We start from the raw sequence: 27203 nt of genomic DNA on the forward strand, positions 1-27203 counted from the left end.
CCCAGTAGCTCTCATCCTGGCCTCATATCGGAGTCACCTGGGGAGCTTATTCCATATGTATGTCCCAGCCCCATCCCAGGGCAATTAACTCCCCCAGTTGATTCTAATGTACAATGAGGCCTTGAGACCCTCTGCTGTGCTGTTGTGTTCTGGCAGTTTCGAACAGCTGTTGTGTCCTGTGGGGGACACAGGTGCTGGGACAGGTGGTGGCCTTGAGTAAAAGCAGAGAATACAAATGATGTTGAGGAGCTCTGCCTGCCTTACACATGCTGCTACTTGACTAAGCAAGTGCTTGAGGCTGTGAGCCCAGCGTGCAGGAAAAGTTTGTTAAAATTAATTGATGTTCACATTTAGCCATGAATTAATGGGTCTTGTTAATGTTTTAAAAATTAGTTTACAGTTATGGAATGTAGGTTTTTGTTAAAAGTTATCTCATAAGAATCAATAAAGATACAGTAAAATGGCTGGATGTAAGATAAATATATTTAAAAATTACTGTTAGGAAGTTAAATTTTTTAAAAGTGTAGTCCCTGACAGTTCTAGAATATATTCCACAGCCAAATATAGAGTAACTAGAAACAGCATGGAGCTTTGAAAGAGAGCAAATATATGAAAATGTATCAGGTTCCTGGATGGAAAACTATCATAATTCCTCTGTTTAATTAGCAGGTTGACTTCATTCTCAGTGAAAATTCCAGTAGGATCCAACAAAACTAATCCAGTCAGTGCTTATGTTGCAGAATATTGATGAGACAATGATTCATAAACAGAATAGTGAAAAGGGAACTGATCCTGTCCAATGTTTACACATCACAAAACAGGGGAGAATTAGAACATAGTTAAGTTAAATAATGCTCCAAGAATTTGGTATTGTTAAAGAGTAATTAGAAATACTACAGGAAGAACCATGTCATTGGAAGAAAATAAACAGCTACCCTGTAAGAATGAAATGTATGACAAAAATAATGAGGAGGCACAGTATATATTTTTTAATAAGTAATTTTGAGGAAACTGGTTAAAAGCAAAATCAGTTTATTACCATTCCTAGTGTCAATTTGCACTTCTGTTAACCATTCCTGAGCAATATAATGGGATGAGTGGCTGCAAAATAAAATAAAATAAAATGTTGTCTAACAATTTAAATTTAAAATGAAGTTTTGTTTTATGTATCTTCTTCCATGGCTGAGAACAGCTATATTAAAAATTGCATTGTTGTGGTCAGGGAAAGACCAGTGTAGTCGAAGTCTTCTGGGTTGGTTAAGAACAAAGGTGTTTTTCATCTGTACTTTTTTTTTTTAGTAATTTGAAGTCACTGGTTATTTAATAATTTATGAAATTAAATTAATATAACATTTATGCAAAGAACTTCAGTCCTGTACTCTCCCATACCTTAGTAATTACTGGCTTCTGCTAATGTTAGTTATGCATACTCTAGAAAAGTAAAACCTTGTTTGAATGTTTAAATCAGCTGCTTTTTTTCTCTCCTCTTCCCTCTTTTAATTGTGGTCATATCGAGATAATCTCATCGATTTCCCAAAGGCCTTTGGTTTTCCCAGTGACTTTGCAAAGTCTTTTATTGGGCCAGTTTTGACCGTCGAGTGTGAATGCGAAGAAACGTAGGCATTCTATCTGTGACCTTCCTGCTGACACAAAACACACACTCACACAGTTTTCCCCAATGTTTCATGAACTCTGGCTTTGTTACTCAGGCCGCCTACGTGCTGTCCAAGTACCAGTACTTCGTCTGTCCAGTGGAGTACCGGAGCGACGTGAACTCCTTTGTCACGGAGTGTGAGCCCTCAGAGCTCTTCCAGCTCCAAAGTTATTCCCTCCCTCCCTTCCTAAGGGCAGTGCTGCGACGGGTAAGGTCAACGTGGGTCTGGGTCCTCTATCCCAAAGGTTAAGGTTTTTATAAGAAATTGACTAATGTAGAGTTTTTCATTCTCTGATGCAGAAGTGGTTTCACAGTCTGCTTGGCATCAGTGATGTAGTCTAGCCCTTTGTAATTTCCCTTTCTGGAACATAAAATGGGTATTACTATCATACACTTGTTTTTCTTAGGAATTTACTTGCCTAATGGTTTGAATAATGTTAATTTATCTTATATTTGTTTTGAGGACATTTAAAAATATTCCTTAGATTTCTACAAATTGGATGAGTTACAATAAGTTTCACAGGTAATTGGCATGAATTGGCTAAATTTAAAAATTAATTAAAATTTACCAGCTCAAAGATTGCTTGATTTTTCAGGGGACCTTTGCTAGTAAAGAAAGCTGCTGCTTCGAAAACCCAGTTTCCCTCAAGGCCTTACACTGAAGGATGTGACATGCAGAACTCTGCTGATGTGTTACTTGAAATGGGGAATCAAATAATTGTGTGTCTACACTCGAGTATATATGTGTATCTGAAACATTTTATTTTTAACTCAAGTCCATAACTTTTTTTTTTTTTTAAACGTATCTGTTGATTTCAGAGAGAGGAAAGGAGAGGGAAAGAGAGAGAGAGAAACATCATTGATGAGAGAGTCATTGATCGGCTGCCTCCTGCACGCCCCCAACTGGGGGTCGAGCCCGCAACCCGGGCATGTGCCCTGACCTGGAATTGAACCCCGATCGCCTGGATCCTAGGTCGACACTCAACCGCTGAGCCACGCCCGGCCGGCTAAAGTCCATAACTTTTGAGAAGAATAAATTATTTCTGTCCTTGAGTGCTCAGTACATGGATTCCAAGAATGTTTTCCATGTCCAGGCTATCTGTTATCTGCTATAAAACTTTGGATACTGCCAGTCTTTGATTAGGAGCAAGGCCGTTGCTTTGAGAACAGGTCCAAAGATTGGTGTTCCCAATAATGGTTGTTAAACCACACCTGCTATGCACAGTCGAGAGTTTGTAGTTTCAGTTTCTTTAAAGTGGAGCAAGGAAAAAAATAAAGTGGAGCAAGAACTAAGCATTCACAGAACAATCTGCAGAATTCTCTGTTTTTATGATCTCCGCAAATCTTTTATAATTGTCTTACTGATGCACTTTTTAAAGCAACTTATTTTCATGTGTTTCCATAGCATTTAACTTAGTATTAAGAGAAAGACCAACTTTTCCCTCACTTTGTCATATAAAGTTAAAGTGAAATAAAATACAGAATTTAAATACATTACATAATTACAAAAACAAAGCACTACTGGTAAAAAACAAATTCAGAAGTTAACTCAGCTGACTCTTGGTAAGTCTACAGCTCAAGTGTTGTAGAAATTTCTAGATGCATTAGACAGTGGCCTGCCAGCTGCTAGGTTTCGGTGTGCCAGGCACTGTCACTGTGCATACAGAGGGCATGAGAGTGCTGGCTAAGAACAGGATGGTAACGAGAGCTTGCAGTGTTTTTCTCCCAGGAGCTTGAAAGTTTGTAAAATTAACAAAAATGTGGTATATGCTTTGACTCATTGTTCTTAGATTAGGTGACATGTTCAAATACAACCTCCCCTCTTTTCTTCCTCTTTAGGAAAGAGTGAGCTTGTATCCTTTCCAGATCCACAGCATTGCTCTTTCAACATTTGCATCTTTGATCGGCCCCTTTGGAGGCTTCTTTGCCAGCGGATTCAAAAGAGCTTTCAAAATCAAGGTATGTGTTCAGGTTCTTTTTTACATTATTAGAAAATGTAATAAAGTTGGAATTCGGTTCTCCGTTGGTCTCACACATTAAGCCCCTTGTGTCAGCCTTTTTTGTAGAAATGGCAAGTGTTACTTAATTGGGGACAAGCACAGAATCTTGGTCCTTCAGGTGCTCATCCTAGAGTCCAGCCATGAATTCTCTGAAGATTGATGCCTGCCACAGTCTCACTTCAAGGGAGAGACAGGGAAGCCTTTGAATATGTAGCTGCCCATTTACTACATCAGGGGTCAGCAAACCTTTTCTGTAAAATCCTGTGTTTATTAATCATATCCTAACTACTCACCTCTGAACTCTGCCATCATCTTGGGAAAGCCTGGTAGACAATATATCAATGAGTGGGCATGTTACTTATTTTGTAAATAAAGTTAATGAAACTTTACAAAAACAGGCTGGATTTGGTCTGTGGGTAGTTTGCTGATCCCTGTCCCAGATTCTTGAAATTATCCCTATGTTTTAAGTTAATTTCTCATAAAGTGACATATGTTTGCCCTGTTCCTTCAACTCTCCTCACGTGGCTTCACAACATTAAGATTGAATGTTGTGCCATTAGAAGTTAGAGGGCAGGCCTCTTGGAGGAAGTGGCATTTGAGCAGTAATCTGATCAAAGAAGGGGAATGAGTTCTGCAAAGACATCTAAGGAAGAGAGTTCCAGCAAGTGCGAGGGCGTAGAGGGACTCAGCCTGTAAGAAGGGGGAAAGAGCAGTGTGGCCAGATCCCGTCGGGCCCCAGGAGCCAGGGATATAAATGAACTCAGTGAGGACTTGCAATGGGGAAGGTAGTGGGTTACGTGGGATGTGATATACAAAAGTGTGTAAGATGTCCCTGTTCCCAAGATGCTCAGCACCCACTAGGGGAGGTAATACATGTCCATGAAGAACCAGGCAACAGTCATGCATCACTAGTGTCCTGTAGAGGCTGCACACAGCAGAGTGGAATTGAGTTACCATGGCTCTCTTGTGCTTTGGTTAGTAGGGAAGAGAAGGAAGGAAATGTATTGGCAAAAATTAACCAAGTAATTTCTCAGTAATTGCTTTATGCAGAGAAGTGTTATATTTAGAATGGTGTTTTTTTAATGGCTTCTAATCCAGGGTTTCCTGTTGACTACTGAGATTTTTTTGCATGTCTGAAATGAAGGTATAATTGTTGTTGCATTTTAAGATGTTTACTGGTTGCCTGAGTAAACTAAAAGAGGAATTCATCATTGCCATTTCCTGGGCACTGAGAAATGTGGCCATAGCTGTCCAGTCAGTTTGCAGAGGCTTACTAACCATTCCCTCAGTTTAATGGACCAATGTGTCCCGAATTAACATCTATTTTTATTTTATTTTTACCTCAACACTTAAAAAGAGAAGAAATAGTTATCATAGTAGTAAAATGTTTATTTCAGAGTAAGAACTATTAGGATAAATATGAGTAAGAACTAGATGTACATCTGTCAACAGCACTAAAATAACTCCCCAAATAGTTCCTGCTTAAACAGAAAAGTAGTTTATTAGTACATTAGTATATTAGTCATAGCTGATAGCTCTTTTGATTTAGAAGTTTTGTGAACTGAAAATAGTGCTGTATTTAATCAATATTTAACTAGTGTTACTTGAATGTTGCTGTTCAGTTCAGTAATGTTCTAACATGGGTACATATTTAAGATGTGGTTTTACTCTCTTGCACATGTTCTAATAAGTTTGTATGTAGTGGGAAAATCCAGTAGTAAAGTATTTCCTTAATGTCCATGATTCCAGAGACATTTTCTGATAGGAATTTTATAGCAAATGGCTTTTTTGAAAATTTGCTAGTGTGTTGGTTTGTTTCGGCAGGATTTTGCAAACACCATTCCTGGACACGGAGGGATAATGGACAGATTTGACTGTCAGTATTTGATGGCAACGTTTGTGCATGTCTACATCACAAGTTTTATAAGGTATGTTTAGATTTTTTTTAAAAAATGTTTTCATACTTGATTTCTTGAAGTTCTCATTTCCTTAGGCGTTAGTTTGAATGAGTTGCTTTGTCAGTGGGGATCTATAATATCAATAGATCAGGGAATGATGGCTGCTGGAGCTGTGTCACACTGTAGCTTGAGCAGTATAGTTAGATTATAATTATTTTTCGTACATTTGAACTTAAGAAAAAAACAGTAGTACATGCTATGGTCTTTATAGGGCCAAGTTAAAATCCACTCAGTACGGTGGATTGGGTTGGAACATCACAAGATTTAATTTCTCTATTGTGAGTAAGGCATTGATGGTGAAGACAGAGAATTAATCAGGAGGACAGGATAATTCACCCAGTTCCCGGTTACTGCTTGAGGGCCTGTTATGTGTTGGGAAATGTTCCAGGCACGACTGTAGCTACGAACAAGACAAACCAAGCCCTCCCTCGGAGCTTACATTCTTTTTGGGGAGTTGGAGGGAGAAGGGGCAGAATCGGACAATAAACACATAAATATAGCTTGTTAGGTGGTTATAAGCTCCACAGAGGAAAATAAAATAAGCTAGGGGATTATGGTTGGGTGGGGTGGGTTGGAGTGGGGTGAGTGGAGCAGGGTTGCTATTTTATATAGGGTGTTTATTCTTGTTTTTAAACCTCAATGTTTTGGGTCTGCCCCCCAATGCCCATTTGGGGTGTGAAAACTACCCACATGTTAACTTTATTTTCCATGGTCTCTCCTAGTGCCTAAGCCATAGACAACGTGTATTTCCTTCATAGACTTGTTTGGACAGAAACTCCTATTTCTAGACCCCTAAATACACATTTTAAATATACACCATAGCGGCGTGAGAATTTTTGTACTGACACTTACTTTCCTTGAGTTGCCTTGTTAGGAGTCTGCATTTTTCTTGAGTAGTCTCATTAGTTTGTCTTGTTAACCTTTCCAGAGAATCCACTCCTGGCTTTGTTAACTTCTCTGTATATTTGTTTCCTGTTTCACTGCCATCCATTCTCTTCCTTCCTCTTTCTTTAGGTTCAATTTTCCGCTCACTTCTCGAGCTTCTTGAGATAAAGATGACAAAGGTTTTCAGCCTTCTGGTCTAATACATTCACCTGAGACTGGACGTCTCCTCTTAAGTACTGCTTAATGCTCATCCCAGATGTTGTATTTGTGTTTGTTGCATTTACTCCGTTACAGATGCTTTCTGATTTCCAGCGTTACAGATTCTTTGACACGTGGAGTATTTAGAAGTGTAACTGATGCGTCTCCAGACAAATGGAGATTTTTCTCCTTCTCTTTATTGATTTTTGCCTTAATTCCACGATGGTCAGAAAACACACTCTCTTATTTCAGTGTTTAACATTTATTGAGACTTGCCTTATGCCTCAGTGCACTGCCTGTTCAGGTACATGTGCCACGTGCACATGAGACAGACATGCCTTCTGCAGTCTGGAGGGCGTGTTCTGTGTGGCAGCTGGGTCAGGTTTAATTTTCTGTACTTTTTTTTTCTGTCCCCTTATTCTGTCAGTTACAAAGAGACAGCTTTGTCAAAATCTCCCACTGTGATTGTAAATCTACCTGTTTCTATTTTTAATTCTGTCAGTTTTTGCCTTATATACTTTGAGGTGGTGTTAGGTAGATACACGTTTGGCCTGTCCTGTCTCCCTGTTGACTTACTTCTCATATCATTATATGAAGCCCATCTTTATGTAAGCCTTGCTTAAAGCCTGTTTTGTCGGGTAGTAGAAGAGCTGCATCAGCCTCTCTCTTTTTATTTAGCATTCCTTTATCCTTGTAGGGAAAGTGTGTTTTTCTCTTCTAACAGGCATATGGCTGGATTTTGTTTGGTTGTTTTATAACCCAGTTGACAGTCTTTGCCTTTTTGTTTGGAATGTTCAGCCTATCTGTGCACGTTATTTACTGATATAGTCGAGTATTGGTAATTAGTGGTTAGGCCCCCAGAACGCTGTCTTTTCGGCAGATGGCAGCGTTTAGGGCATTAACTGATACTTAAAAAATTTTTTTTTGAATGTGCTCTCCTCCCAGTAGAGAAGTCATGCTGAGCCGCTTTGCCTGCCATTTGAAAGCAAATATTTAGACTGTTAGAGACACAGCGCTGGTGCCAGGATGCTGCTAGCTGGGAGCACCTGCTGACAGTTTTGCATTTAGCTGAACTTGCTAGAAAAGCCTCCCTTTTCTCTGTGGGCCCCTACCCTGGGTTTATGTGATGAAGTTGCTGAGTCTTTTGAAGAAATCTAAGACGAGCTGTGTCCTGACGTGAGGAGACTATGGCTGTGAGAGACATACAGCTGCAGTTTTTTGGCATTTGCATGAAGGTGACCCACGGGATGGCTAAATCTGCATACTGTGCAGTTTTTTTAAATCCAAGATGTTCACTGTGAGATCACTATATAGCAGGCATTTCTTTGTTGCTGGGGTTTTCTACTTCCTGTAGTTCCATTTGAACTGAACAGTCCTTAGAAGTCACAGATGACTCGTGTAAATGTCTTTCTCTGTACCATTCTCCATATATTACTTACGTCTTTTTCCCATTGGAGTTTTCTCACTGCTCTTCATGAAAAGTAAACCATGCTCCTCTACTCAGCTGTGCTGTAGAGATTACAAAGAACGATACGTGTACATTAAAATCTGAATTAGGTTCGTTCTGAACTTGACAAAATAGCACATTAGAATATCAACACAGGTGGTCTCCATTGTCTGAGTGGGTTGAGTTCTAGAGCCCAGGAGGTGGGAGACGCAGTCCCCTGGGTGTGAGTGTCCTGGCAGGAAAGGCGTGAGGGCGTGAGGGCAGGAGGCCTGTCCTGGAGCTGTCTGACTCAGTGCACAGTGAAGGGTGGGAAGCGAAGGGCTGGAGCAGGGACGTTGGAGGAGCATGTCGAGTCAGTGGCCTTAGCTACTTCAGTTCAACCTGGGCTCGCTCCCTCCCCATGGGACTGCTAGGGGAGGTGGGAGAGGAGGGCAGGGCTCTTCTCCTTTCACCTAAACAGACCCACTTGCATTCTTTCTTACACTGGGTTCACCTAAGACTTTTCTTTGAACAAAGGCTGTGGCACCTGTTGTAGATGCTGGTAGGAATTCAGTGCTGGGCTCAGAACCGTTGTGTCCTGTCTCTTGAACATTCGTGGTTTCCTGGGGTAGTTCTTCAAGAAAATACCTCCTTTGACTGAAATTTCTTTGAAGCTAACAAGCGAAAGACTATTTTCATCCGCCAGGAATTTTGCTCCTTTCCTTATAGTTTTTGTGACCTGTCCAGTCTCAGGATTCCTTATCTCTCCCCACCTCTAACTCAGGTTGCCCTTCTGAGAGTTTTCGTAGAGCTCGGATCTGCGCCCCCTGCGTTGCCCAGTATTGTTCCTGGGTTTTGCGTTCTGCTTTCTCTCCACATCTAGACTGCACGCCTCTCAGCGGAGAATCGTCTGGGTTTTTATCCTGTTGTTGACACTAACATTGGGCATTAAAGTGAGCACTGACCAAGAGCCGTTTCCATTCTGTAAAGATTGCTCCTCTACACTTACAGGCAGGGTTTACTTTATATTGTGGGTATGTGCTTCCTTCGTCTCCCTTCAAATAAGCATGAACTCTTTCTGCTTTGTTCCCAGGGGCCCGAATCCCAGCAAAGTGCTGCAGCAGTTATTGGTGCTTCAACCAGAACAGCAGTTGAATATATATAAAACCCTGAAGACTCACCTCATTGAGAAAGGGATCCTGCAGCCCACCCTGAAGCTATAGCTGGACCCAGAGAGGGAAAGACAAGCGACACTAAGGAATTCTACAGAAAAGCACCGACAGATGAGATTTTGTAAATGTACAGAAAAAGGTTGGAAAGGCACTAGAGTGAAGATTTACAGACATGAATGTTTCTTCTCTGAAATTACTGTGAATATTTAACAAATACTTCCTTGATCTAAGTTATGAAATACGTAGCAAACTGTCATCAGAGTATCCTGTACTTTTTCTAAAGTGTATTTTCTGATTTTAACTTTCTCTCCCTTCCTTGACATTTTCTTAATTTAAAAGACTTGTTTTAAAGAGTCCGATACTATAAAATGAGTCAGTGGAGGATGTCTTAAGATTGCAGCTGGCAGCGGGCCCTTTGCACAAATATTTACTTCTGCACTTGGAGCTGCTCTCAATCTTAGCTGAATGTTTTATGTGGGGCACAGTGGGAAGTTCATGCTCCTGCACTTCCTCCACTTTGGGTTTGAAGTATTTTCTGAAGGCTGAATTGGGTCCAAATAAAAAAAGGGTTTTCCACTTTCCAAAGTAAGTAAGTAATCATTTGCCAGGGGAAAGCATTCCACTTTTAGGTAGGTTTGAAATTCGAGAGAGGGAGGCTGAAATTTCTACCTTTATTGGCTGACTCTACTTCTGATAAAGTTTGGAAAAACCTAACATTGCAAAATCTCTGCAAGAGAAACAAAGGAGAGTTCTGCTCTGAAGAACGTAACGTATGCACCCTCCACAGATTATCTGCAGATGACAGTAGCTCAGGAGACAGCGTAAGACAGTGATGTGGCACAGGCTACCTCATGGTCAAGTGTTCTGCTTTTCCTTGTTTCCCTGGGAACTGATTTCTAGAAGTTCTGTAGCCACGAGCACAAAAGATCAAGAGTAGTGAGTAGGGGTGGTGGCTGAAGCAGAGAGGGGGTGCCCAGCTGAGAGAGAGAGTGACCCATCTCTGGATAAGGCTTTGTATCCTGGGCGCCCTTCCTGGTCCCCTGTGCAGCCCATGGACACTCACCTGGCAAGAAGGAAGATCTGCCTGCAGCAGGCCCAGCTCCACCCCGACTCCATAGGAGCAGCTCATCTCTGTCCAGTTCCTCTTTCACATCATGTCAGAAAACCCGAGGACATCAGCTGAAGATATTTTTCTTGCAAGAATGAAAATCAAGCAGAAGTAATTCCCACCGTGAACAAAAAGCACATGACTGTCAAACCTTTCTCTGAGGACGGGACCCTGGGACCAGACGAGGACATGTTTCTCATCAATGAATGTAAATAAGCTCACGTTGCTGTATGCTCTTTACAACCACATTTATTGAAGAGTCAGCAATAAACCTTTGAAAGTTGCCTATTGCTCCTTGGCTAAATGTTCAGAGAGGGGAGATAGATATATTTTAAAGAATGTTTTACTAATGAAAAGAGGAAATATTTTTGTTTAAATCAGAACAAAGTTCCATTATTTTGTATTTCTGTGATACTATTATGCCTACAATTAAAGAGTGTAGACACACAAGGGCCCCACTACAGATAGCCCTGGGATGTGATCTAGAAGAGCTGTTCTCTCACATGCCCTGCACCATTACAGTGGAGAGAGAGGAACTCGGTACCAAGAGTCTGATTTCTCGGTTTGGCAACTGGGTGTATTCAGTCAGCGTGATTGCACACTAGTCCATAAAAACCTAGAATTGGCATCAGAAACTATTTTAAGACAAAATGAGCACCTTTTTAAAATCAGGCTACTTACAAGTTAGTTTTCAGCATATCTCATTATTTGCCTCATAAAAGCTCCAAATGTTGATCATACAAGAATTTAGCATACCAAAGTTTAAAAATAAAATGAAAATTTTGTAATAGGAAGTTAGGTTGACAAATTGGTGATTTGCACAATAGGAACTCATTGAAGACACACAGTTCCCTCGCATTTTCTTGAGTAACTGGTGAGGCACTGCGATGCAGAATTATGAGAACATCACTGAATACATGTATTATAAAATCAATATTATAATAAAATGTTAAGCTAGAAATATTTGGGGTCACAATAATAGCTTTCCTCAAATATACTGTGAGTAGGTGTACATTATTCTGTATGTATAAAAGTAAATTCTTTTAACAAAGCACTAAAGTACCTTTTTAGTGCACTTTTATAGCATGTATATTAAAATAGAAGATATTTTATCAAAAGATAGCCATAAAACCTGGATTTTAATCACTTTTGTATTTGCACTATGAAGAGAGCTTAAATTCTAGTATAGCATCACGGTGGCAGAAAAATGAAAGACTGGGAACTTCCTTCACAGTGATGGCTTATTGCTCCAAATTTGCTATTTTTGGTGGTACTCTGATGGTACCAATTGTTTCACTTTTAAACCTGTGGGATGTAAATGTTTCCTCAGTGTTTCCCCCCTTGTGGTGGTGCAGATATACTTACTGTCTGAATATGAAAGACCACACTCACCCACCCATCACCCCCCTTTTTTTTCATTTACAGCATCACTTTGTATTTTGGTATGAACAAAGATAGTTTCACCTTGTTCAGTGAAAAAGAAATAATAGGAACTGTACATATACTGTGTATGGGCAGGAGATAGTTTATGATATGTGTCAATCAGTTCTCTGAATCTTTTACTGAAACAGGAAAAATAAAACAAATAAGTCACATTTTGACTTTGTTGTTCCACTTTCTCATTGGAGGAGAAACCTCCGTTCAACTAATGTTTACAAAATGATGGATATACATGAGTATTGTTTATTTTGTGTTTTCTGTTACCAACAGCTACAGTGAATCTTTGGGGATGGCGATGATTAAGTTCTGGTGCTGACCAAACAGGTGTGTGGGTTGAGAGGTGATGTTCGTTTACTAGGAAGAGTACGGAATTTCAGTGGCACTTTCCACAGTGTGTAATTATACACATTTGCTCTGGTGAATCTGATCCAGTCCCCACTAGAACTTTAAGTTCTATGGATGCTGAGTGGCACCTGTTTTGATGGGCTCAATGCCAGCACTCCCTAGGCCCTCAAGCTTTGGAACAAGTGAATGGGTTTGGGCGTCTGAAGACTTCACTGTGCATGTTTCCACATGTGGCTCTTGGACAGCCCTTCCCTGCCCAGCCGTTTTCATTTTGCACAGCTTTGAGATGGGCTCCATTATTCCTAGTTGCCGGGGTCCCTTTAAGGGTTAAGTAAAAACTTATGAATGTGCTTTGATTTGTGTTCAACCTGGAGGAACTGATTAGTAATCCTGAGGTTCCTTTCTTCCTACCCACGCCTCTCCTGTTGCCCACCTGCAATGGGAAGGGACTGAACAGAACTGCATCTGGCCACGCTGCATTTAGGTGGTGGTAATGTGTTTCTTCCATGGTAGACATCCATCAGTCCACTTCAGCAAGCCTAGGGTGTCTACCAGACTCCCAGTACTGCTTTTTTTGTTTTAGCACCAAGAAAAACACTAGAACTAGTAGATCTCTACCTCAAGACAGAGGTAAATGCCATACAAGGTGGTGGTTTATCACAGCAATGACAGTGTATAAGCCAGGTTCGGGGGGAAATCAAGACCACCATTCTGACCTCCTTGGAGGAGCCGTCTGTCGTGCAGATAGTTCACAGCCAGATTTCTCTGCCTGCTCCTAAAACTTGCAAAAGTTAAAATTCATTTCTTGAGGAAGGGCTCTATTTGGAAACCTGCATACAGTGGCTGCACATAAAAAGCAGGTCTAGGAGATTTAACCCAAATCAGAAGCCTGTCCTACCTTCGCCCTGTTGTCTCCCTTTTCCTGTGCAGAGGAGAGAACCCAGGAGTCATCAGGTCATATCGAGAGTCACTGAGTAAGGGTTAATGAGTCGGACATTGTCTGATGGTGATGTCAGTTTTCGAAAGGAGCAGAGAGAATACAGCCTGTCTCTCTAATGTGTACAAAGGGCATGGGTGGGTAAAGCAAATGCCTTGTTGCCCAGAGAGAGAAAACCATTGAGGGACAGTCTACCCGAAGGTGTCAGCGAGGGAATGAAATCTCAGACCGCTCTGTCAAGCTTATAGCACAACAGGGCACGGGATTTGGAATTTAAGTTCTCAGACCCTTCTTTCACAGTGCAACCAGCTGAACTCAAGAGATCCAGGTGGTATTCTGTTCAAGAATGTGCAATGCCTAACCAGACAGGACTTAGAAGAGTAATAAGTTTGAAGAATATATTTGAATAATTTAATATATATTTTTTATTAGTTTTAATCTCAAAAAGTTGTGAAAAGGAACCAGGAACCAGAGACTTTGGTTAGTACAGGTAAGACACATTTCAGGGGCAAGTCCAAGTTGGTGGCAGGGTAGCTGCCGAGCTCACCCCCTCCCAAGAACACATCAAATATACACCTTAACTTAGAGCAGTTCCTCCTAAGAGCCAGCTGTGAGCCAACTGAACAGTTGCACAACATGCAAGAGAAAGGGAACCCATAGAGAAGGTTGAGGAACCACAAGAGTTCTCTAGGAGCTGAGGGAACAACCAAGGATCAGAGGAAATGGTGAGCACCATGGCTTGTGTTTCCCTGGCATGTGGTTAGAGGGCAGGCTCTGTATCCAGATTCTCTGGCCAACCAGCAGGGCACTGTAGCGCCCCCAGCTACCCCTCCTGTAGCTAGATCCAGCAGGAACAGCAGGGAGCCACAGTGCATACAAGGTGCCTCTCCACCTGAAAGTTGATTCAGCAGGTACAGCAGGGTGCTACTTTGTGCACCCACTGAGCTGTGTGCACATGGAGCTCCCCACCTGGAGAGAATGTGGGACTAGCAAAATGCCATGATGCCTGCCTGCAGGGATACTCCATCCAGAAAGTGTAGAGATAGAAAGCACCACGTGATCACATGGGGCTGACCCTCCTGGAGAGAGTGTGGGGCTAGTAAAACTTTGCAGTGCCCACATGCAGGGCTGCCCCATGCAGAGTGACTGAGGTGCTGCTGTGTGCGTGCAGGGTTGCCTGCCAGGAAAGGGTAAAAAACTAGCACAATACAGCTCAGCCAGCATGCAAAACTGCCCACCCAGAGAAAGGGCAGAGCTGGCAGGGCACTGAGAGGCAGGCACACGGTGGCCCCGCCCACGCCCTGCTCTGACTGTGGACACTTAAAGCAGCAGGGAACTCGCACAGGGCTGCTCCTCTGAACGGGCACAGCTGAGTGCATGAGGAGCTGCACTGTCCAGAGAGGGAGCAGAGCTTGTGGGGTGTTGAGAGGCAAGCACACAAAGCAGCCCTGCCAGACACTGCGCTGATCACAGGTAAAGCAACAGGGCGTGCCAAGAGCAAACCAAGCAGCTACGTCAGGCAATCCGACTCAGTAATTAGAAGGGCAAGGAAGCACGCACGCCCCAGGCTGCCCTACCCAGAACCCACTCCTTAGAGCCAGGCCACACACCAGGCACCACACCAGCTGCCTTGACTACAACTGGCCTGCCAAAACTATTCAACACACAGTCTTCACAGAGACCGCTATTTCAAGACTGGGAGACAGAGCTATTCTATCCAATTCACAGGAATAAACATGGAAAGTAAAAAAAAAAAAATTTTTTTAAAATGGGGAGACGGATATGCCCCAATGAAGGAACAAGAAAATACTCCAGAGAAAAGCCCTAATGAAATGGAGATAAGTGCTTTATCCAATATAGAATTCAGAGAAATGATCATGAGCATGCTCAACAAATGTGAGCGTACAATAAAGAAACTCAGAGAACACTTCAACAAAGAGAGAGACAATGTAATGAAAACCAATCAGAAATGAAGAATGTAGTAACTGAGATGACGAAAACATTAGAAGGGACCCACAGCAGATTAGTTAATACAGAAGAATGGATTAGTGACCTGGAAGATAAAATAATGAAATCCACGCAATCGGAATAGCAAATGAAAAAAGAATGTTTAAAACATTTAGACAGTGTAAGGGATCTCTGGGACAGCGTCAGGCACCCTGACATTCTCATGACAGGGATTCCAAAAGGAGGAGGGAGGGGGGAGAGGAGGGTCAACGAGAAGCTCAAACAGAAAATCAAAAGCTACCTTGAGAAAAATGAAAATACACTTTACAAAATTTACAAAATGCAGCAAAAGCAGTTATAAGAAGGAAGTTTATAGTTACACAGGCCAATCTCAAGAGAGGGGAAAAAAATCCCAAATAAACAATCTAAATTTACACCTGACAAAACTAGAAAAACAGGAACAAACAAACCCCAAAGAAAGTAGAAGGAAATAATAAAAATCAGAGTGGAAATAAACAAAAGAAAAACAATAGAAAAGAGTAATGAAACTTTGAAAGCATACATAAAATTGACAAGCTTATAAGATTCATCAAGCAAAAAAGAGAACAGAAATAGAATCAGAAATGAAAGAGGAGGGATTATACCCGACACCACAGAAATACAAAAGATCATTAAATAATACTATGAACAATTAATTATATGCCAACAAATTGAACAATCTAGAATAAATAAATAAAATTTGGGAAACATACAATCTTCCAAGACTACACCAGGAAGAAGCAGAGAATATGAACAGCAATGAAATCGAAGCAGTAATAAAAAAAACTCTCAACAAACAAAAGCCAAGGACTGGGCGACTTCACAGGTGAATTTTGCCAAACATTTAAAGAAAATTTAGTACCTATCCTTCTTAAACTATTCTTCCAAACTCATTCTATGAGGCCAGCATTACCCTGATACCTAAATGGAAGACTACAAAAAAAAGAGAATTACAGCCAGTGACCTGGATGAATATAGATGCCAAATTCTCAACAAAATACTAGCAAACCAAATTTAACAGAACATTAAACAGATTATACACTGTGATCGAGTGGGATTTATACCAGGAATGCAAGAGTCACAAAACAATTAATGTGATACATCACATCAACGAAACCAAGGATAAAAATCATACAATTGTCTCAATAGATGCAGAAAAAGTATTTGACAAAATTCGACATCCATTTATGATATAAACTCTCAACAAAGTGGGCACAGAAAAAACTTATCTCAACTTGACAAAGGCTATATAAAGGCCCATGGCTATCACCATAATGGGGAAAAGCTGAAAGCTTTTTCTCTACGATCACAAACAAGACAAGGATCCCCACTCTCACTACTACTACTTAATATAGAAATAACTACTTATATGATCAACTAGTCTATAACAAAGGATGTAAGACTATACAATGAAATAAGTCTCCTCAATGAGTGCTGTTGGGAGAACTGGACAGGTAGATGCAAAAAAATGAAACTGGGCTGCTCTTTTATACCATATATGAAAATAAACATAAATGGATTAAAGACTTACATGTAAGACCTGAAACAAAAGGCCTAGAAGAAAACATAGGTCCAAACTATTTTACATCAGTCTAAGTAATATCATTTTGGATATGTCCCCTTGAGCAAGAGAAAAAAAAACCTAAAAATAAACAAATGGGACTTCATCAAACTAAAAGGCTTCTGCTCAGAGAAGGAAACCATCAAAACGAAAAGACAGCCTACTGAATGGGAGAATATATTCACAAACAATATAGGGAGTTGATATTCAAAATACAGGGGTGAGCAAAAGTAAGTTTACAGTTGCTCATATGGAAAACAAAATAATTAGTAAATAATAATACAAGAATACTGTGTTTTGTGTACCCACAACTGTAAAACTACTTTTGTCCATCCCATATATATGAAACACATACACCTCAATAACAAAAACATAAACAGTCTGATTAAAAAATGAGGCTATGAAAAACATTTCTCCAAGGAAGACACACAGATGGCCAACAGAAATATAAAAAGGTGCTCAATATCACTGATCATCAGGGAACTACAAATGAAAACCACAATGAGATATCACCTCACACCAATCAGAATTGCTATTATCAAAAAGTCAACAAATAACATGTGTGAGCAAGGATGTAGTGAAAAGGGGACGCTTGTGCACTGCTGGTGGGGCTGTAAATTGTTGTAGCCACTACGGAAAAGAAGGTGGAGAGAGGAAACAAGCTGGCGGCGTAGGGCACAGCTGCACCCGCCGCCTCCCACAACCACATCAAAATTACAACTAAAACACAGAACCACCATCACTCAGAGCCTCCTGAGATCCGGCTGAACAGAAGCCCTACAGCCAGGGAGCTGAGGAAGCACCGAGACCATCGAACAGACGCGGCCTACACCCGGTGCCGCGGGTTAAACCTGGGAGGACATCTTAGCGGCGGAGGTTTCTGGGAGGAGGGAGGGGTCCCAGCCCCACAGCAGGCCCCCAGCCCAGGGCTCCAGGCCGGGAAGAGACGTCCCCACAACTGCGGCTGTGAAACCAGCGGGGACTGTCCCTGAGGGACGCAGAGGCTGCGGGAGCCCCAGCAGCTCCTCTAAAGGGCCCGGCGCGGACTCACTCGGACGCTCCCTCTGAGCCCAGCGCCGGGCAGCAGCCTGAAAGGACCCGGGACACTCGGGAGGAACTAACCTGCCTGAGATCCGGGCGAGAGGCGGAGGGCGGCTTCCTCCCAGGCAGAAGGGCTGGCGGAGGCCATGGCTCCTGTGGCGAGTCCTCCCCGCACAGCCGGCAGGCAGGCGCCATGTTTGAATCGCCAGCACCTGACTCCCACCTTTGGCCCCGCCCCGTGATTCCCGGAGGCCCCGCCCTCCCCACCTGCAGCTCATCCAGGCCATTTCCAGGGGCTTTTCTGTGCAAGTGGCCTCTCGAGCCCCATGCTTAGGACTTTCCTAAAATCTCTCAAACAAGCAGCAGCAGGCCCCATACGGCTTGATAAGCGGCCCCAGGCCTGGCACTAGCGGCAGCTGCATTGGCTCATAGCTTGGCCTCTCCTGGGCTCCTCCAAGCCCAGCACAAGGAGCAGCCAACTACGGTTTGCTGTGTAGCTCATGCTGGGTGCCCTGGGCAAGGCACTGGCACAGGCTGACTCTGCACCTCCCGGGAGGCCCCAGAGACAGTGCACCTGGTGGTCAGACTCGACCACGCTGGGTTACAACCCTACCACATCCACGAGTGACACACTCAAGGGGTGTCCTTGGGGAACACCAAAGCCCCACTGAAGTAAATCCTGCTCCATAGGGGTGTCTCCAGCACAGCAGCTCTTTGGCTGTAGTTGCAGCTGGTTCTCACAGCTGATTGGCCTGGGAGTCAATTCCTCCCAGTGACGCCACAGCATCCAGGCTCAACTACAACAGGACAGTGCACACAGCCCACACAGGGGAGCACCTAGAAGGCCCAGCTCAGGTGACTGGGGAGGCTGAGCCACTGGACCCTACAGGACACCTACTACACAAAGCCACTCTACAGATTCCAGGAGACATAGCAGCTCTACCTAATACATAGAAACAAACGCCTGGAAGCAGCCAAAATGTGGAGGCAAAGAAACATGCCACAAAGGAAAGAACAGAAGAAATCTCTAGAAGAGGAACTAAATGAAATAGATCCAAGCAAGCTAACAGACATAGAGTTCAGAATAATGGTTATAAGAATGTTCAAGGATATTAGTAAGAGTATGACAAAAATAATTGAGAAAATCGATGACATAATAAAGTACCAATTTGAAATGAAGGCTACACGAATTGAATACTTTACAGGGAATCAACAGTAGAGTAGAGGACGCCGAGAATCAAAGCAGCAATTTGGAACATGAAGAAACAAAAAACACGCAACCAGAAGAGCAAAAAGAAAAAGAATCCAGAAATATGAAGATAGCATAAGGAGCCTCTGGGACAACTTCACGAGGCCCATCATTTGTATTATTGGGGTGCCAGAAAGGGAAGAAAGAGACCAAGGAATTGAAAACCCATTTGAAAAAATAATGACAGAATACTTCCCCTACCTGTGGAAAGAAATAGACTTCCAAGTCCAGGAAGCACAGAAGATCCCAAACAAGAGGAACCCAAAGAGGCCCACAGCAAGACACATCATAATTAAAATGCCAAAGGTTAAAGACAAAGAGAGAATCTTAAAAGCAGCAAGAGAAAAGCAATTAGTTACCTACAAGGGAGCACACATATGACTGTCAGCTGATTTCTCAACAGAAACTTTGCAGGCCAGAAGGGAGTGGCAAGAAATATTCAAAGATGAAAAACATGGAACTACAACCAAGATTGCTCTACCCAGCAAAGCTATCACTTAGAACTGAAGGTCAGATAAAGAGCTTCTCAGACAAGGAAAAGCTAAAGGAGTTCATCACCACCAGAGCAGCACTACAGGAAAAGTTGAAGGGTCTTCTTTAACAAGAAGCTAATGAACAAAAGAATCTGATGAACTAAATAGATCCAGAGACATTGACGCATGCAACAGATGATCATATTTCAGAGGAAAGAGGGAAGGGGGTGGAGGGTGGGAAGAGATTAACCAAAGAAGTTATAAGCATATATGCCTAACCCATGGACACAGACAATGACGAGGTGAAGGCCTGGGGAGGGGGTGGGAGAGAGAGGTGGAGCGGGTCAATTAGGGGAAAAAATGGGACACCTGTAATACTTTCAACAATAAAGATAAATTTAAAAAAAAAAAAGAAAGAAGATGGAGATTCCTCAAAATACTGAAAATAGCCCAGCTGGCATGGCTCAGCAGTTGAGCATTGACCTAGGATTCAGGGGATCACGGTTCGATTCCTGGTCAGGGCACATGCCTGGGTTGCAGTCTCTATCCCCAGTGGTAGGCATGCCAAAGACAGCCGACCAATGACTCTCTCTCATCTTTGATGTTTCACTCTCTCTCTCCCTCTCCCTTCCTCTCTCTGAAATCAATAAAAATATATTTAAAAAACAAAAACTAAAAACCCCATGAAAATGGATCTACCATGAGACCCAGCAATTTCATTTCTAGGTAAACCCCACAAAAAGAACAAAAACACTAAGTGGAAAAGATATATGTGCTCCTATGTTCATTACAGCATTATTTACAATAACCAAGATATAAAAGCAACCTGTGTCCATTGAGATGAATGGATAAAGAAGATTGATACACACACAAACACACACACAATGGAATATTATGCAGCAATAAAAATGAAATCTTGCTATTTGAGACAACATGGATGGACCTAGAAGGTATTATGTTAAGTGAAATAAGTCAGACGTAGAAAGACAAACACTTCATGACCTCACTTATAAGTGGAATCTAAAAAATAAAACCAAACAACAAAACAAACAAAGAAACAAAACAAAGACTTACAGAAAGAGGGACCAAAGGGATAGCTACTGGAAGAGAGTGGTTGTGGGGGATGGGTGAAGAAGGAGAAGGGGAATAGTCAATAATATTGTGATAAATTTTCATGGTGACAGATGATTACTAAAATTCATGGGGTGATCACATTTTAAGGGATAAAAATGTAGAGTCACTATATTGTACACCTGAAATGAATATAGCTATATAATATTGTATACTAACTACATTTAATTAAAAAAAATTAAACTGAAAAAAAAGACATACATTTGAACTGTCAGCAGTTCTGTTTGTTTTCCTTTATTTTCACCAGCTATATTGAGAAAGAGCTTACGTACCGTTACATTGTGCAACCACCACCACATCCAGTTTGAGGACATTCCCAATGCTCCCCCAGATTCCCTGGTGCCCACTTGCAGTTAATCCCCCTCCAACCCAGCCTTAGGCAACTACCGACCTGCTTTCTGTCTCTGCAAGTTTGTCTTTTCTGGACAGCTCATATAAACGGAACCATACAATATGTACCGGCATAACATTTTTGAAAGTGTCAGTACTTCTTTCTTTTCTATTAATACCATATTTTGCTGACCCATTTACCAGTTGATTGACACCTGAGTTGTTTATAATCTTTGGTTCTTATGAAAAATGGTGCTATGAATTTTCACAGACATGTCTATGTGGGGGTGTCTTCATTTTCCCTCAGAGTTCTAAGGGTCGAATTGTTGGGTTATGTGATACATTTATGTTTAGCTTTTAAAGAAGTGACCAGACTGTCCGAAGTGGCTGTACAGTCTGCATTCGTGTCTGTAATGCACAAGGACTCGTTTCCCTACAACCTCGATGAAACCCGCAGTGTCTGCCTTCTTAATGATAGCTATCCTAGCTCGTGCGCAGAGGTAGCTCAAGGCGGGTTTAGTTTGCATTTCCCTAGTGGCTAATGATGCTGAGCATCTCTTCATGTGCTTATTTGTCATTTGTATGTCTTCCTTGATGAAATGCCTACTCATACCTTTGTTCATTTTTACATGGAATTTTTTTTCTTATTATTGAGTTATAAGAGATCATTATATAACCTGGATACAAACCCCTTATCAGAAACAGTAAGTCCTCACTTAATGTTGTCCATAGGTTCTTGGAACTGCAGTGGAACAATGTATAACAAAACCAATTTTACAATCCATTAATTGATGTAAATAAGAGTTAAATTCCTCTGGCATTTCATCAACATTATAATAAAATAACATTGAACAAAGCAACTTTTTCGAGGGAACTACTGTATAGGACTTGCAAATATTTTCTCCTAGACGGTGGCCTTTCCCCCACCTTTCTTAAGGCTTCTTTGCTTTGTTTTGTTTTTTAATAGAGCAGTTTAAGGTTCACAGCAAAATTGAGGGGAACGTACAGAGGTTTCCTATGTACCCTCTGGTCGCGACCCCCTGGCAAGTGCCTAGCCTCCCCATTATCAACATCCCCAACCAGGGTGGTACATTTGTTACAGCTGATGAACTTACATGGGCACATCATAATCGCCCAAAGTACATAGTTTCCATTATGGTTCATTCTTGGTGTACATTCTTTGGGTTTGGACATATGTATAATATTTGTATACCATCATTATGGTATCATACAGAGTATTTTCACTGCCCTAAAAATCCTCTGTGTTCCCCTATTCACTTCTCCCCTGACCCCAACCCCTGATCTTTTTATTATTTCCATAGTTTTATATTTTCAAGAATATCATATAGTTGGAATTATACGGTATGTAGCCTTTTCAGATTGGCTTCTTTCACTTAGTAACATGCATTTACGGTTCTTCCTTTCTTTTCATGGATTGATAGCTTATTTTTTCTTAGTGCTGAATGATGATCTGTTGTCTGGAGGTACCACAGTTTATGCGCTCTCCTTCTGAAGGGCATCTGGCTTCATCCAAGTTTTGGCAATTACGAGTAAAGCTGTTGAAAACATCAGTGTACAGGTTTTTGGGTGGACATAATCTTTCAACTCTTTTGGGTAAAATCCAAGAATTACAGCTGCTGGATAGTATAGCAAGTTCACGTTCAGTTTTGTAGGAAACGTGTAAAACTGTCTTCCAAAGTAGCTGTAACGTGCATTCTGACCGGCAATGAAGGCGAGTTCCTATTGTTCCACATCCTTGCCAGCATTTGATTTTGTCAGTGTTCTGGATTTTGATAATTTTTATAGGCATGTAGTGTTTGAACTTGCATTTTCCTAATGGCATATGATGTGCAGCATCTTTTCATATTCTTGGTTGCCATCTGTATATCTTCTGTTACGGTCTTTGGCCCATTTTTAAAATCAGGCTGTTTCTTTTCTGTTGAGTTTTAAGAGTTCTTAGTATATTTTGGGTAACAATCCTTTCTCAGATGTGTCTTTTGCAAATATTTTCCTCAAGTCTATGACTTATCTTCTCAGTCTCTTGACATTATCTCTCACAGGACAGAAAATTTTAATTTTAATGAATTCCAGCTTAAATCAATTCTTTCTTTCATGAATTGTGCCTTTGATGTCATACCTATGATATAGTTACTATGCAGTATGTAGTTGCTATGATGTAACAACTTTGATACTGTAAGTCATTGCCTAACCCAAAGTTAGTTTTATAGTTTTGCATTTTACATTTAGGTTTATGAGCCATTTTGAGTTGTATTTGTGAACGATGTAAGGTCTGTGTCTAGATTCACTTTTTTTTTTTTTTTTTTTTTGCATGTGGATGTCCAGTTGTTCCAGCACAATTTGTTAAAAGACTATCTTAGCTCCATTGTATAGCCTTTGCTCCTTTGTCAAAGATCAGTTGACTGTATTTATGTGCTTCTGTTTCTGGGCTCTATATTTAGCTCCATTGATCTATTTGTCTATTCTTTTGCCAATGCCACACTGTCTTTTTTTAAAATCATGTTTTTTTCCTTTTTATTGAGTTTATTAGAGTGACAATGGTTACCACTTGTCTTGATTAGTTTAGTTTTATAGTAAGTCTTTTTTAAAAAGAAAATATGTATTTTTATTGATTTCAGAGAGAGGAAGGAAGAGGGAGAGAGAGATAGAAACATCAATGATGAGAGAGTCATTGATCGGCTGCCTCCTGCACGCCCCCCACTGGGGATTGAGCCCGTAACCAGGGCATGTGCCCTGACCGGGAATTGAACTGTGATCCCCTGGATCCTAGGTCGATGCTCAACCACTCAGCCACGCAGGCCGGGCTGTAGTAAGTCTTGATGTGGGGGAGCATCAGTCTTCCAACTTTGTTCTTCTACAATACTGTGTTGGCTCTTCTGGGTCTTTTGCTTCACCATATCAATTTTAAAATCAGTCTGTCCATATCCACAAAGTAACTTGCTGGTATCTGATTGGGGCTGCATTGCTTCTATAGAACAAATTGGCAAGAATTGACACCTTGACAATATTGAGTCATGGAAAGAAATATCCGCGAACATGGAATATCTCTCCATTTATTTAGTTTTTTTATTTCATGAATCGGAGTTTTATAGTTTTCCTCACAGAGATCTTCTACATACTTTGTTAGATTTTTAGCTCAATATTTTATTTTTAAGGTGCTAATGTAAATGGCATTGTTTTTAATTTCAAAGTCTGCTTATTCATTGCTGTTATATAGGAAAGCAATTTATTTTTGTATATCATCCTTTATGTCCTGCAACTTTTCTATAATTTATTAGTTCGAGGGTTTTTTTGTTTTGTCAAAAATTTTTTTGGATTTTCTACCTATCATCATATCATCTGTCAACAAAGACAGTTTTACGTCTTTCTTTCCAAGCTGTATATAAACTGCATACTCCTTATTTCTTTTATTTTTGTCTTACTGCATTAGCTAGAACTTTCAATATGATATTGAAAAGGAGTGGTGAGAGGGGACATCCTTGCCTTGTGGCTGGTCTCAGTGGTAAAGCTTTGAGTTTCTCACCAATGAGTATAATATTAACTGCAGATTTTTTGTCGATAGTCTTTATCAAGTTGAGGAAATTCCCTTCTATTCCTAGTTTACTGAGTTTATATCATGAATGGGTGTTGGACTTTGTCAATTATTTTGCATCTATTGATTTGATAATGTGACTTTTCTTTTTTAGCCTGATGTGATGGGTTACTTTGATTCTCAAATGAACCAGCCTTGCATACTTGGGATGAATCCCATTTGGTTGTGGTGTATAATTATGTTTATACATTGTTGGCTTTGATTTGTTAATGTTTTGTTGAGGAGTTTTGTGTCTATGTTCATGAAAGATATTGGTCTGTAATTTTCTTGTAATGTCTTTGGTATTGGTATTAGGGTAACGCTGCTCTCACAGAATGAATTAGGAAGTATTCCCTCTACCTTTATCCTCTGAAAGAGACTGTAAAGAACTGGTATAATTTCTTCCATAAATGCTTAACATAATTCACCAGTGAACCCATCTGGGTCTGGTGCTTTGTTTTGGAAGGTTGTTAATTATTGATTCCATTTCTTTAATACATAGAGGCCTTTTCAGACATTTTATTTCTTCTTGTGTGAGCGCTGGCAAATTGTCTTTCAAGGACTTTGTTTCATCTAGGCTAACAAATTTGTGGACAGAGTTGTTCCTACTGTTCCTTTATTATCCTTTTAACTCCTGTAGGATCTGTAGTGATGTTCTCTCTTTCTTTTCTTTTATTAGTAAGATGTGTCCCCTCTCTCTCTCTGTTTTTCTTCTTTTTTCAATGTTGTCTGGCTGGAGGCTTATTGATCCCATTGACATTGTCAAAGAACCAGCTTTGGTTTCATTGATTCTCTGTTTTTAATTTTGCCGATTTCTGCTCTAATTTTTATATTTTCTTCTGTTTACTTTGGATTCAATTTGTTTTTCTTTTTCTGGTTTCCTAAGATGGAAACTTAGATTATTGACTTTTGACTTTTCTTCTTTTTTAAGCTTTGCACTGCTTTCACTGCATTCCATAAGTTTTGATAAGCTGTGTATTTCTTTTCATTTAGCTCAAAATATTTTAAAATTCTCTTGACATTTCTTTTTTGGCTCATGTGTTATTTAGAATTATGGTGTTTCATCTCCATGTATTTTAAGGTTTTCCTGTTATCGATTTCTATTTTAATTCCTTTCTTGTCTGACATTTAAGGTCTACCTCTTATTCCTTCCCTCAACATATTCATTGAGCAGCTACTCCACCAGGCACAGTTGTGATCAAAACAGACACAAATATCAGTCTCCAATTAGCTTACACATTACTGGGGAGACACCACAAATAAATATTACATAGTATCTCAGGTTTTGGGGAATTTAGAGGCAGGTGAATTGCAATAGTAAATATTGCAGGGTGGTCAGGGGAGGCCTCCCTTCCAGGTGAGCAGAAGCAGGTGCAGGAGGAAGAAAGCACACCTGGACCAGGATCTTCACAGGCAGAGGTGACAGTTGGGCGAGGGCACGTATGCGTGTGTGCAGAGCAGGGTACACAAGGCGGAGAGAGGTAAGGAGCCCTGTGGGGTCTCAAGCAGGGACTGATAAGATCTGGCACCTACAAGCTCACCGCTGCTGCTGAGCTGAGGACTGACTATAGCAGGCAAAGGCAGAGGTACAAAAATCCCGACAGCCAGTCTTCAAACTAAGGGTGAACGGTGCCGCGGAGAGTTCATTCCCACTCTGTCTCGGCGGGGTCAGGTATGGGCAAGAGTCTCCAGCTTTAAAAGAAGGAAGATGAAATCAATGGCGTGGCACCTACACGAAAAGGAAGGGGGGCAGGAAGGCAGGCAAATATCTGCAAAAAGACCAAGAGGCCGGCCTGGGGGAAAACCACCCGAATAAAAGAGAATTTTCTGGGAAGGCTTTGTGTTACATAATTAAGAATAAAGGCCCAAAGATGAGATGATGATGATAACATAAATATTGCAGAGCTAAGAAAACAAACTTGTGAAGTACAAACAGTAAGGAATGAAACAGACTTGCTGAAAATTCAATTGCCGATACTTACATGAATGCAAGCCTCCCACTTAGCGGCTAGAAAGTTCTTGAAGAGGGTAGTTACGTCATTTTTGTATCACCCTTGAGGCCCAGCAGAATATGTCTCAGCATGGGCACATTAATCACTACCTCAGGAGGCCAAAGAACTCTCCATGGGTGGACCCAAACTGGACCCACAGCCCGCTGGACGTGACCGAGGCATCACCTCCCTTCCTCTTCGCGGAATCAGCCTGCGGAGCCAGCCCAGACCCAGCCGGCTACGATTCCTGTTTACCACCAGGGCTCCCGAGGCTGACCTTTGCTCCATGGTTTATTTCTCTCTAATCAGGCTGCAAAAGGGTAGCTGCCTTTTCTGATCAGAAATAGCAGTTTTTTAGAGGTTAGCATTTGTTTTGAATTTGCGGCTGTGGGCAAGATCCTAAAGGAGTTGTTTTTCTTTCTTTTACTGTTTTTTCAATCCTCACTTGAGGATATGGTCACTGATTTGAGAGGAGAGGAAGGGAGAAAGAGAGACACATCAATGTAACAGAGAAACATCGACTGGAGCCCTGACCAGGGATTGAACTTGAAACCAAGGTATGTGCTCCTCCCGGGAATTGAACCTGCAACCCTCAGGTGTACGGGACTGTGCTCCAGCCAACTGAGCCACCCAGCCAGGGCAGGAGTTGTTTTCCTTTAAATCCTTCTGCCCTTGGCTGTGAAATGGAACTTCCCCCTCTCCTTGTTGATCAGGAAGTGTGATAGCTGA

The 27203-nt window shown here is 41.3% G+C and overlaps 1 protein-coding gene across 1 annotated transcript in view; it reads left to right on the plus strand.

Annotated features, from left to right (window-relative positions):
* Nucleotides 1–12001, plus strand: part of CDS1 (CDP-diacylglycerol synthase 1) — a 55604-nt gene extending 43603 nt beyond the window's left edge. Inside the window, exons 10-13 of the mRNA XM_081156292.1 lie at nt 1710–1862; nt 3494–3613; nt 5479–5582; nt 9215–12001. Coding sequence (XP_081012418.1) covers nt 1710–1862; nt 3494–3613; nt 5479–5582; nt 9215–9344 — 507 coding nt within the window. The 3' untranslated portion in view covers nt 9345–12001. The remainder of the gene's footprint in view (nt 1–1709; nt 1863–3493; nt 3614–5478; nt 5583–9214) is intronic.
* The last annotated feature ends 15202 nt before the right edge of the window (nt 12002–27203 follow it).

This window comes from Miniopterus schreibersii (genome assembly GCF_964146895.1).
Source record: "Miniopterus schreibersii genome assembly, chromosome: 1".
Classification (NCBI taxonomy): Eukaryota; Metazoa; Chordata; class Mammalia; order Chiroptera; family Miniopteridae; genus Miniopterus; species Miniopterus schreibersii.